The following is a 13,583-nucleotide window of genomic DNA, read 5'->3' as shown; positions in this document are numbered from 1 at the left end:
CCTTTTTCATTTTATTCGTTTAAAGTAGAAGACTTGAATTCAACCTTGACACTTATTTTCAAGTTGTGCAAGTTTCTTTCCTTTAGATGGTAAGTTTAAACTGATAATTAATTTTAATATCACCGACGATTGTGGTATGAATAAATTGGATGTTTTTGTTTGGTCTGCGTAAAGAGGGCATTACTTTGGAGAGAGGAATAGGGATTTGAGAAAGGATATGACAAACTGAAAATTAGGCATGAGAAGTACTGCCTATTACTGTAGAAACTTAGCCATAAATTCGGGCTTCTTTCTGTTTATCGTCCTATCCTTCTCCCCTCAGGTCGCTTTCTTCTTTCTTTTTTTGGTAGATGCAAAAGTTCCCATGTCGTACTCCTTCCTTCATGAGACCTCGGGGTTCCTTCCTTGTGGGAAGATAAACAAATAACTATTTAAACTAAGTTCCAGATAATTCCGAAAGATAAGCAAATACACTTGTTTTATTTCATAAGCTTGTATCGGGCTCGCATTTCCACACTAGTCTCTAAACTTCATCTTACCAAACGGGCAGAAGACAATTGGCTGAAGTGGTAGCAGTTCATGAAAATCAACCTTCTTCCCTTCCATCTCTGGACTCGTTCTTCTCCAAAGGCTGATAAGAATCTTCAAAGCATGTATGGAAATCCACAAGAAGAGGACAACGAATATAGTAGAATAGAGCAAAGGTAAAACCAGTACATGGGTCGGTCATTGCCCTTTCTCACCCCCTAACTCTCCAATCATTCACCAACAATAATCTTAAGCATGTAGTAGGTTCAACGTTTTAGAACATTGGCGGAAAGCATCATCAGATGTTTGCCAATGATTATTTGCTGAATAGTGTATATCTAACGTCTACTTTGTTGGATAAAAGCTAAATCTAATGCCCCAGGCTGTAAGGAACTCGCGACAGATACACCCAATCACTCAAACGAATCCAAAATTGTTGCTGGAAAAACTTCAAAGTATTTTTCTTTTTTAATTGTCGTTAGCAAATTTGATTCCCTTCTCAATGGAGGATTTCAGCTCTGGTTTAAGTGCTTCAAGTCCTTGTTTCTCGAAGTCTGAAAGTGGGCCCAATCCTAGCACTTCCTCCACACCATTTTTCCCAAGTCTCACCTGAAAAGAGTAAATATAAGAGCCAAAATCAGAATTAAAAAAAAAAAACAAAGAGGTGCCTACTTTTTCAATCAATTAACTACATTTCAGTCCCAAATTATTAGAATACTCTTTGGAGTTTATTATGGTCTATGCATGGAAATCATGTGAAAAACAGAGTCCAGCAGTTAGACGCATTATTTGCCAAAGAACGTGTTACAATGAAATCCTCATTGGTCTTACTGCATAAACGTCAAAGTAATAACTTTAGCAAGGCCGTCCATAATCAAAGCTATCTTTTAGTGCATTAAGAGCCATGAGTACCTTAAACTCACAAAAATTAAGTAATTCTTAACATTTCGAATCGAAAATTCTGTAGGATCAGACCTGTCAAAACTCACACAACAGTAATGGACAACAAGAACGAAGCGGATACCATGTCCTAGTAAATCAAAGTTTGTAAGTTTCTTTTTTTTCCTTACATCTTCTATCTCCCATTTTTACTTCATGAACAGAGAGATAACCAAATTATTCAGGCGGTTTCAAATAGCGTCATCGTCTGACAGAAAATGAAGATCCATCTATAGATAGGCAAAACTAGAGATATGGACACACATGCACGAAATGTCTTTAGGGGTTAGAGAGGATATCATTACCTTGGATGCAAAGAAAGGCAGGTCTGTCACAGTTGACTGCACGAATGAACACTCTACAACATCTGGAACCCCATTCAGCCCCTTCAAGCAAGCATCAGCAAAGATGGCCCCAGCATAGCTGCAGAAATGAAAAGAATTGCTAAAAACTAAGTCACCACACTGAAGATACGCAAAAAAGGTAGCTTTGGACTAGTAACAACAAAGAGAAGTCTTTTTATTTTTTAATACCATAGCTTCTACTGATCTCTTGAGTGGGGGGCATGGAAACTTTATATTCAAGGTAAGACAAAATCAATATTGTGTGATGCTGTGGTCACCGTGCAGCATGCCCTATTTCCATTTGTGGCATAAGATGGCGCATGCAAAAGAGGGTCTGAACTTTGGAGTGATCATCACTAGCATAGTGATGCTAGATGCATGGAAACTTTATATTCAAGTTAAGACAAAATCAATATTGTGTGATGCTGTGGTCACCGTGCAGTATGCACTATTTCCATTTGTGGCATAAGATGGCACATGCAAAAAAGGGTCTGAACTTTGGAGTGATCATCACTAGCATAGTGAAAACCTGTTGAAATATATAGTTTTTTTTATTAAATCTTGTTGAGGCATACAGAAGAAACCTAGTTATAGAGCGACCTTAACTCTCTAAACAAGTGTTTGATTTGCTAGAAGCAGACACCTATGTAGGTATTCCTTGTTGACATCAGAAAATTCTTGCCAGTTGCCACCAAACAGAGACAAGGTTTACTAAAACCTCAAAATCAAACTATATAGAAGAGAGGCATGAGTAGAAACATACGCCATAGAGAGGGTTGCTGAACCCTTTCCAGCCTTGGCCTCCACAACTTCAGTGCCACCATCTTGGGTTCGCTTGGTGAGTGCCTCAATTTCTTCGTCTCCCAAATTTGCCTTTGGGGTGGCCTATTTGCAACATTGTGAGATAACAATAAAAGAATAAGTAAAGTTACAAGGTAGAGTTAAATCTTTAAATAACTTAAATAAAACAGAAGAAAAAAAGGATTACTTGGGAAAATAGTGGGAGGATGGTTATGCCAGCATGACCACCAACAACGGGGACAATGACGTCTGGAACAAAGTAAATTGTAAGTAGGGAGAGAACTTGACATGAATTTATGGTGTAAGTAAAATAAAATAAAAGCAATTCTAAACCAGGAAGTACACTAATAGCCTGCTTGGCCAAGCTTCTAAAATCTGCTTATTTTGAGAAGTTTTTTTTTTTAAAAGTACTTTTCAAAAAAGTACTTTTGGTGAGAATCAGTTTGTGTTTGGCTAATTAATTTGGAAAGCACTTTTGAGGAACAATTAGTGTTTGGCCAAGCTTTTAAAAAATGTTTCTAAGTGTATTTTTCTTAAAAGTATTTTTCAAAAAAAGTGCTTCCGGGAAGAAACTACTTTTTTCTGCTTCTCAAAAACTACTTCTGCTTCTACTCAAAAGCACTTTTTCCCTTCAAAAAGCTTGATAAAAAACACCTTAACTTTGAGGAAAAAAGCACTTCCGACAAAATAAGCACTTTTGGCCAAGAAGAAAGCTTGGCCAAACAGGCTATAAGATGCATACCAGCAACATTAACTTTAGCTTTTCCCGCATAGAAAGTCTTTGCCCTAACAACATCAAGTGTGGTCACTCCAAAGAGTCTCTTTTCATCATAGGTTCCAGCCTTCTTGAACACCTCAGCGGCAATTGGGACAGTGGAGTTCACAGGGTTGCTGATCATATTGACAAGGGCCTTTGGAGATTTGAGGGGAAGCAGTGGAGGAAAGAGGAAAAATCAGTATTTGCTATGCCAACAGCTAAACTCATATATAAATCAATATGGGTACTTACATGAGGGCAATACTTTGCGATGGCTGTGCAAAGAGATTTAACAATACCAGCGTTAATGTTGAACAGATCATCACGGGTCATACCAGGCTTTCGTGGCACACCAGCAGGAATGATGACAACATCAGCTCCCTCCAAAGCCTGTCTTAGCTGTTCATCTCCTGCAAACCCAGAAACCTGCCAGGAAAAACATTGGTCAAGGAACTGCAAGGGCCAAGGAATAGGATCAGACACTGAGAGGTCGTTTAGTGTGTGGACCGAAAGTGGGATAAAAAGTATTCCACCCGTTTGGCTAATTGTGGAGAGGGTAACATCATCAGGAGTAAAGTTAAGGGTCTTTTGGAGATCCATATGGGTGAAAATATACCCCAACTAACTTCTGCATTAGTTGTTCAGTGTTTGGTTATCATTTTTACTCCCTGTATTCACAGTATCCACATTAATTATGCAGTTACTCCCATATTATTTATTGGATACCAAATTCAATAAGGAATGACCTCACAAGTATTAGCAATAACTGCATAAAAACACATAAATCAGGAAAAAATAGATTCATATATTATCACTTGTTCAGTTAACCGGTTCTGACTAGTTATCTCTCTTTATATTTCGAGCAAACTTGGTACATTTGACTATTAAAGCAATAAAAACATCAAGCAATTAATCAACTATACCTCAATATGTAACTAACAGGACTCAACGATATATATCCTCTAGATATCTTGCTCTATTTGAGTCCATTTCATTTTAATATTAATTCTTCTATGGTAAATTAGGAGTTCCTAAAACCAAAAGTTCTCAAAATCTCACTCTTATTCCTATCCGTATTTAAAGCATGTGTAACAAAGAGTAAGACTTAATCCAGCTTGTTGGTATCTCTTAAGTGTATCTTTTGTTTTTATTGTGCTATTCTCTTAGATACATCTGTATCGATTTTGAGAGATTGCACGTCTTTTCAAGCAACTACCCCATCTCCTTTTAGCACCCAGTGCCGCACATAAGGACTAGTTGCGTTTGTAGGTTTATGTAAGGCATAGCCTGACCATCTGTCGCAAATTTCAATTATTTTATCCTTTATGTGTGATACTTGCACTTTTTACCTGACGACGATCCTTTATGTCCAATTTATATGACCACATACACCTTAGCATTCACATTTAAAGTTTCAACGATGATTATCTTGTGTATATGACAGGCATTAGAGACCCATTTTCACACAATATAACATTGATGACCCCACAACCATTCTTTGGATGAAGAAAATCATTATAAATATGTCATCGTCTATGGGAATCGAACCCACAACCACGTAGTTAAAAGCTGTCTCACAATCATTACCTTTCAGTTTGTTAGGTATTTTCCCATCGCTCAAGAACCTCATAGCAATATTTCACTTTAATCATCATATTTCAAATCAATTTACTACATTTTCTTCTACCATGTCATTCTCTTAGAAGATTAAGTGACACCACGATCTTTTCCAGTCTCACTTCACCTTCGTCCTTCTCGATAGTTCCTACTTTGGATGAAGAAAATCATTATAAATGTCATCGTCTATACGTGGTTAAAAGCTGTCTCACAATCATTACCTTTCAGTTTGTTAGGTATTTTCCCATCGCTCAAGAACCTCATAGGCCATAGCAATATTTCACTTTAATCAATCATATTTCAAATCAATTTACTACATTTTCTTCTACCATGTCATTCTCTTAGAAGATTAAGTGACACCACGATCTTTTCCAGTCTCACTTCACCTTCGTCCTTCTCGATAGTTCCTACTTTTAAATAACTCCTTGCTAGTAAAATTTTCATCTTAAGAGGAATGTAATATTTCTCATATTTCCACATACATTATCTTAAATTTCATCTTAAATTGTACTTTATATGAGTTTTTGTCAGGTATGATGATAAGCTAAATATTAGTAAATTATATTGTTAATAGGCCAAGCACAATAGGCCAAGAAATATCAAACATTTAGCTTATCATCATACCTGACAAAAAATTACTAGTTGTGAACACCTAACTTTTGACTATATTTGAACTTTTATCATCTTCTACTATATAAATATTTTTAGAAATTTAATATATATATTTTGGCTTTGTTACACTTTTTTTATATAGGATATACTATCAATACTCCCTCCGTTTCAATTTATGTGAACTTATTTCCTTTTTAGTCCGTGCCAAAAAGAATGACATCTTTCCTTATTTGGAAACAATTTACCTTTATGCAATGATTTATAGCCACACAAAATATATGTGCCTCATTTGATACCACATATTCAAAAGTCTTCTCTCTTTTCTTAAACTCTGTGTCCAGTTAAATGGGTTCACATAAATTGAAACGGAGGGAGTATTATTTTTATCTTTATTTTAAAATAAATTAAATTAAAAAACCGGAAAAAAAAAATAGTTTTTTTTAAATTTTCGGATGGGAATAAAAAAATAAGAAAAGTAGAAGTATGGAATTAAAAAGTAAAAGTAGGTAAAAATTGTTTTAAAAAAAAGTGAAGGTGGAAAATTAAAAAAATAAAAGTAAAAGAATGTGAAAATTTAAAAATGATAAGTAAAAGAAAGTTGGAATTAAAAAGAAAAAGTGAAGGTAGGTGAAATATTTTTTAAAAAATAAGTAAAAGAAGTGGAAATTAAAAAAAGAAAAGTAAAATAAGTGAAAAATAAAATAAATAAAAAAAGTAAAGTAAAGAAAAGTGGGAATTTAAATATAATAAAAGTAAAAAAGTGAGGAAATTAAAAAATAAAAGTAAAGAAAAGTGGGGAATTTTTTTTAAAAAAGAAAAAACTGGGAAGTGGAATTTTTTAATTAATAAAATAATTAAAAAAAACTGAAAAATTTCCGAAAATTTTTTCTATAAATAGAAGAGAATGTAAGGAGAAAGAGGAGAGGGAAAAAAAAAAAGAGGAGGGAATTGAGAGAATTTTCTTTTTCTTCTTCTACGCTAAGGGAATTTATACTCGTGTCATTTACTCTTTCTTTCGAAAGATCCAGCAATTCATCACCCCGTTTATGGAAATTCATCAATTACTAGTCCAGCTACCTTTTTGCGTATCTTTAGTGTGAACTGTGTGATGACTTAGTTTTATGCAATTCTTTTCATCTTTGCTGATGGGGCATTTTCGAGTCTTAAACGGGGTGATGAATTGACGAATTTTTCGAAAGAACGAAGAAGAAAGAATGACACAAGTAAAAATTACTTCAGCATAGAAGGAAAAAAAAATTCTCTCAATTCCCTCATCTCTTTTTTTTCCTCTCTTACTTCTCTTTACATTTTCTCTTATATTTATAGAAACAATTTCGGAATTTTTCAGATATTTTTTTATTTATTTTATTATTATTTTAATTAAAAAATTCTCACTTCCCATTTTTTCTTCTTTTTTAAAAAAGATAAATTCTCTACTTTCCTTTACTTTTATTTTTTAATTTTTCACTTTTTTTACTTTTATAATATTTAAATTCCCACTTTTTTTACTTTTCTTTTTTTATTTTCCACTTATTTTACTTTTCTTTTTTAAATTTACACTTTCTTTTACTTTTTTTTAATTTGCAACTACCTTTACTTTTATTTTTTTAATTCAAACTTTCTTTTAGTTTTCATTTTTTAAATTTACACTGTTCTTTTACTTTTATTTTTTTTAATTTTCCACTTTCTTTTACTTTTTTTTAAACAATTTACACCTACTTTTATTTTTACTTTTAAATTCCATACTTCTACTTTTTTCCTATTTTTTTATTCACATCCGAAAATTTAAAAAAAAAAATTAATTTTTTTCGGTTTTTTTATTTATTTTATTTTAAACTAAAGATTAAAAAAATATTAATAGTAATAATTGACCTTTTAAATTATTTTTAATTTTTACCCTATATAAAAAAATGTAACAAAGCTAAAAATACATATATTAAATTTCTAAAAATATTTAGACAGTAGAAGTTGGTAAAAAATAAAATATAGTCAAAAATTAGCTGCAGACACCGGCGATATGGTAATAATTGAAATAAAACTCGAAGAAAAAAGAGTTACAGATTCACACAAACATACAAACTGAATTCATTAAAGGATACCTATGAATCACAGCAGTTGAAATTCCGGAGCTTAAAAAGTGAGAAACACACACATACAAACACACATCACGAAGAGCGTAAAATACGGATCAATGCCAGTTCGAACGGTTAATGATGTAAAACCCTAGAAATTGGTAAATCAGATCGAACACAACTTGAAAAACAATTAGAGCAGTAAACTCCATAAATATTTGGAAGAAAAAAACTCAGTAAATGTAACGCAGTAAAAGACGAGAATTACAGCATTAAAAGTGTAGATAAAGCAGAGAGTAAACCTGAGATCTGGTGTTGATGTGGCTGACATCAGCGGCAACACCAGGGGTACCGGCAATATCGTAAAGTGAGAGTTGTGATACTAAAGGATTCAGCTTCATAAGAAGTGATAAAGGCTGTCCGATCCCACCAGCTGCCCCTAAAATTGCGACTTTCCGGTCAGGAGCGGACTCCGACGCGAATCCCCGGCGCGTGAGGTATGCGCCGGTGGTCGAGGTTTTGCGGGCGATAGATCTCAACATGGTTGGAATAATTGGTTGGTTTGTGATGAAGAAAGGAAAAGGAAAAGGCTACGGCGGAGAAAATGTGAGTCGAAAATGAAAATGTTCAAAGTGGTGAAGATGAGGAGAGCATTTATTGGCGATAGATTCGTGAGTTTCGAGGAGTTGGTCTCCTTTTTTGGAGTGTAGTTATCTTCCGCTAAATTTTTATGCTTGTAGTAAGATTTTGACTACAGCAAATCCAACTGTTTATGCTAAAATTATTAATTAGTCTTAATTAAATAAAAGGATAAATGTTATAAAAAAAATTAAATTATGGTGGATGTCTACTATTCCTTCACGATCTTCTCAAATATTTAATGACATATTTTTATGCTTAATAATATATTCAATGACATATTTTTCTTCACTTTTCATGCTTATATAAAGGCCTTGTAATAGATAGGAAAATATACACAATTGAAGAAGAAAATCTCTTCTTTCTCTCTATCTCCATTTCTTGTTCATGTTTTACTAAATTGCTTTTATTTCATAATAACATGTCTTGTTCATGTTTTACTAAGTTGCTTTTATTTTATAACACGTTATCAGCACGAATTGCTCATTTCATGATCTTCTACGTCAAGACTATGTAAATTATAAGCAGGCAATGAGATCAAGTACAATGAAAAATGTCTTGGATGATAATACAAAGATACGTTTTACATCCATCTAAACTCATTCATACTTTCATATCTTTGCATTAACTTTATGTGCAGTGTTTAGTAAAAATATTTTTTTCAATTGTATCCAGTGAAATAAAGAACTGGAAAGGTATGTCTTTATTTGCTACATCTCTTATAGGACAAAAATAATATTCTAACGTATATATATGTTCTGACCTTTTACATACTATGATAGATAATTATTAAGGTAATTTAGTAATAATATTTTTACCATAACATGATATATTTCATTGAAAGCAAAATTGGCATATATCCTAATGAAATACATCATGTTATATCAACGCATTATCTATCAACGCATTATGGCCTAGCATGCCTTTATATGTGTAAAGCATTGGGTTTGAGTCCTAATGCACCATATTGATAATAATAATAATAATAATAATAATAATAATAATAATAATAATAATAACTAAAGAAAAAATAATATAATTTTCATGAAAAAGCATGAAGTTTGTCCCACTTGATTTGCTCCGTTCTTGAAGTGAATGTGATAGCAGTGCATGATAAGTCTAAATAAAGACAAGTGGTTGACCAATGAATGCGGTAATTATAAAAAGGGAGCAATTCTTTGAAGAGAATGTGACTTGTGATAAACATTGAGATTGCATACTCATTCCTGAAAGCGGATGTGAAAATATATATATGATAAAGATTATGCATAATAATGTACTTGTGCATAGTTGGATAAATACTACAACTCACTTCTAAGGGAGGTTTGAGACAAAGAAAGATAATGAATATTATTGTGTAGTTATATGAATATATCATTGGTCGCATGCATCTGATACGCCAAAAAATATTTTGCCATGCCTTATGAAAGTTATTAAAAGCAAAATTAAAGCAAGAAATTATTTTGCTTGTGATGATTTTGAACATGACAATTATTATGATATGATTCTCTTTGTGAAGGAGACATTCATTATATGGATGGTGTGACAAAAGATCTTGTAGTACAAAAGCAGTTAAGAGTTCTGAAAGAACTAATTTGTTACTACCCGGATGAATGAAATTGTTCATGACATTAAAATTGTAGTAAGTATCAAAAGAAATATTTTAATTTACAAATATATTAGCCAAAGTGGTTGGCATATTGAGACTATAAATAAAAAGAAGATTGAATATCTTTATATTACTATAATCATACTGGGTAAATATGAAAGGTTACCTGACTTTTCTTCTATTTGTACTTCACAAGTATAAGCATGATGATGCAATCACAAGCCACAAGTAAACTAAAGGTTTACTGAAATAAATATTAGTTGGCATGACCGGTTGACCATCTCGGTTCAATTATGATGCGAAAAAATTAATTGAGAATTATATTGGCATATATTGAAGAAATATAAGATTCTTCAAGAATTCTCTTGTGCTGCTTATTCTCATGATATACCAGTTAAGGTTGGGATTGAATCCTTTGATTTCTGTAACGAATAAAAGGTGATAAATATATGGGCCCAGTCACCTTCCATGCGGACCGTTTACTATTATATGATTTTAATAGATGCATCTATTATATGGTCACATGTGCATTTATTATCAACTTGTAGTTTGACTTTTGCAAGATTGATTGCTCAAATTATTAGAGCATAGTTCCAGAATATAAATTATGATGATTTATCTTGATAATACTGGTTTAAATCCAAGTTGGTTTAGCAGAAATTGTATGCCTCCAATTATATCTAAACCATTAGTTATGAGAACAAAATTGGCAAAATAAAATTTGGTATGTGATGTATTATTTAATATACAACAGCACTTGTATGCATTTAGCCAAGTTATGATAAGCTCTCCCTATCACAATCGGTTCAGGGTCAGGAACCAAATAATTTTCATCTAGAAATATGAATGTGCTATACGATTTAATTATTCCACCACAATGCACAAAGATGGATCCCAAAATAAGGCTAGAGATATGTGTTGGTGATCTCAACAATAGGGGGAGAAAATGAAAAGCTGAAAAAGTAATGCATATAATGAATTATTATGAGTACATCGAGATCCTCGTACGAGAAAATGTGAACTTAAAGTTCAAGTGATAATTCATTTGCAAAATATTGTCAGGCGTATTTGCTGACCCAAAGCTAAATGTCATATTCAGCTGCTAATGCTCCAAATAAAATAAAGTTCATAATGAATAGAGTCCATGGCATGCATAAAGCATAATAGACTAATCGGTTCCAAAGATAAAACTCATTGAAGAAGGAGAGGAGCAAATGTTCAAGATGGTCATTATAAAGAGGCAAGTGCTCTAGAAGAGTACCACGACATAACACTTCATAAGACCTCATGGGAGAGGCTCAGGTACCTGAAAATAATAAGATAAAGAGATCTCAATAAGTTATGTCTTTATTGGGTAATAGTAGAACCGATATAAAATGATCGTCGACGATACTGTTAATATAATGTAGTGCTCAATCTTATTAATATTGACGAGGATCTTGAGCTCAAATCTGTCATGTAATTTGGACAGATAAATTATTGGCCAAATGAAAAATACGCAATGAAAATTGATTTCACCTGAAAAATATGAAGTTGGACGGATAGTCCCAACACCTGAAAGTATAAAGCCAGTGGAGGTATAAATGTGTTCTTGTGCGGAAAAAAAGGTCAAGTCGATAGACATAAAGACGACTTGTGTCACAAGAAGATTTATAAATATCCTGGCATTGATTATATAGAGACATGTTCTCTCGTGGTGGATGTCGCCATTTCAGGTTTTAATCTGGCATTACAAGAAAAACGTGATATGTGTATAATGAAAATCATTGAAGGATTTAAATTGTTCTGAAGCATATTAAAGTTTCCAAAAAAATTATTAAATAAAGCTTCAAAAATCCTTATACGGATTGAAACAATCAGGGCGCATGTGGTATAATCGCCTGAGTGAGTACCTGTTGAAAGAAGGGTACAAGAATGATTCAATCTGTCCTTGTGTCTTTATAAAAAGATGGATCTAAATTTGTTATAATCACCGTGTATGTTGATGATTTAAATATCATTGGAACTCCTAGGGAGCTTCCTAAAGCAGTAGAGCTTCCTAAAGTAGTAGACTATTTAAAGAAAGAATTTGAAATGAAAGATCTTGAAAAGATAAAATTTTGTCTTGGTCTACAAATTGAGTATATGAAAAGTGGAATTTTTGTCCATCAATCAACATACACTAAAATGATTTTAAAGCGATTTTATATGAATAAAGCACATCCATTCCGACCTCATGAAAATAATGAAGAGCTTCTTGGTCCCGACGTACCATATCTTAGTGCAATTGGTGCACTAATGTATCTTTCTAACATTACAAGGTCTGACATAACTTTTTCAGTTAATGTCTTAACAAGATATAGCTCTGCTCCTACAAGGAGACATTGGAATGGAATCAAACACATATTGCGGTATCTAAAAGGGACTACCGATATGGGATTATTTTATGGCAATGATTGCAGTCCTGATCTTGTTGGTTATGCCGATGCTGGGTATTTATATGACCCACAAAAGGTTCGATCTCAAACAGGCTATGTGTTTACATATGGAGGCACTGCCATATCTTGGCGATCGACTAAGCAATCAATCGTGGCTACTTCATCTAATCATGCTGATATAATTGCTATTCATGAAGCAAGTCGAGAATGTGTATGGTCGAGGTCTATAATACACCTTATTCGAGACAAATGTGGTTTGAAGTATGACAAACTACCCACAATTTTGTATGAAGACAATGCAGCATGCATAGCCCAGTTGAAGGGAGAATTCATAAAAGGGGATATGACAAAGCACATTTCACCAAAGTTATTTTTCACACATGATCTTCAAAAGAGAATGGTGATATCAATGTGCAATAGATTCGTTCAAGTGATAATATGGTTGATTTGTTCACCAAATCTCTATCGACGTCAATCTTCAAGAAACTAATGTACAAGATTGGGATACGAAAGTTCAAGGATGTGAATTGATGCTCTCATAAGGGGGAGTTAATACGCATTGTATTCTTTTTTCCTTACAAGGTTTTGTCCCACTGGGTTTTCCTTGCAAGGTTTTTAACGAGGCAACCAAAAGGCGTATTTCTAAATATGTGTACTCTTTTTCCTTCACTAGGATTTTTTTGCCATAGGATTTTTTCCTAATAAGGTTTTAACGAGGCACATTATCTATGGACATCCAAGGGGGAGTGTTATAAGAAAAATCAAATTATGGTGGATGTTTACTCTTCCTCCACGATCTTCTCAAATGCTTAATGACATATTCAATGACATATTTTTATGCTTAATGGCATATTCAATGACATATTTTTCTTCACTTTTCATGCCTATATAAATGCCTTGTAATAGATAGGAAAATATACACAATTGAAGAAGAAAATCTCTTCTTTCTCTCTATCTCCATTTCTTGTTCATGTTTTACTAAATTACTTTTATTTCATAACAATATGTCTTGTTCATGCTTTACTAAGTTGCTTTTATTTTATAACAATAAACAATTAAAAGTATACATTAATCACAATTAAGTGAAAAAATACACCATGTCAGTCATTAGTTGACTCGACTAATCAACTCGGTTTTTAAACTTTTCGGGAGTGAGTTGAAAAGCAAAGGACAGAGGAAGAGAAGATGGTTAATGAATTAGAATTGCAAATTATGTATGCAGGTAATTGGAACCAATAGACTATTAAC

At 33.0% G+C, this 13,583-nt stretch overlaps 1 protein-coding gene across 1 annotated transcript; it reads right to left on the bottom strand.

Moving 5' to 3' along the window:
* Positions 1-408: 408 nt before the first annotated feature.
* Positions 409-8,378, bottom strand: LOC107780752 (malate dehydrogenase 2, mitochondrial). Its single transcript, XM_016601332.2, has 7 exons — positions 7,973-8,378; positions 3,622-3,795; positions 3,355-3,523; positions 2,800-2,861; positions 2,575-2,696; positions 1,773-1,890; positions 409-1,137 (listed from the first exon to the last, which is right to left on the bottom strand). Exons 1-7 carry the CDS (start codon positions 8,210-8,212, stop codon positions 997-999), a joined length of 1,026 nt encoding a protein of 341 aa, XP_016456818.2. The 5' UTR covers positions 8,213-8,378; the 3' UTR covers positions 409-996.
* Between the last annotated feature and the right edge of the window lie 5,205 nt (positions 8,379-13,583).

This window comes from Nicotiana tabacum, chromosome 21, assembly GCF_000715075.1.
Source record: "Nicotiana tabacum cultivar K326 chromosome 21, ASM71507v2, whole genome shotgun sequence".
In the NCBI taxonomy this organism is placed as follows: Eukaryota; Viridiplantae; Streptophyta; class Magnoliopsida; order Solanales; family Solanaceae; genus Nicotiana; species Nicotiana tabacum.
This window is presented reverse-complemented; position numbering and strand designations above follow the sequence as displayed.

What these genes read in the sequence shown, in the direction of transcription:
- LOC107780752 (XM_016601332.2), bottom strand. Translation starts at nt 8,212, where the DNA reads ATGTTGAGATCTATCGCCCGCAAAACCTCGACCACCGGCGCATACCTC. An exon ending in ACATCAACACCAGATCTCAG is followed by an intron (nt 3,796 to 7,972) that starts GTTTACTCTCTG and finishes TTTTCCTGGCAG; the next exon opens with GTTTCTGGGTTTGCAGGAGA. An exon ending in TCCTCCCACTATTTTCCCAA is followed by an intron (nt 2,697 to 2,799) that starts GTAATCCTTTTT and finishes TGTTGCAAATAG; the next exon opens with GCCACCCCAAAGGCAAATTT.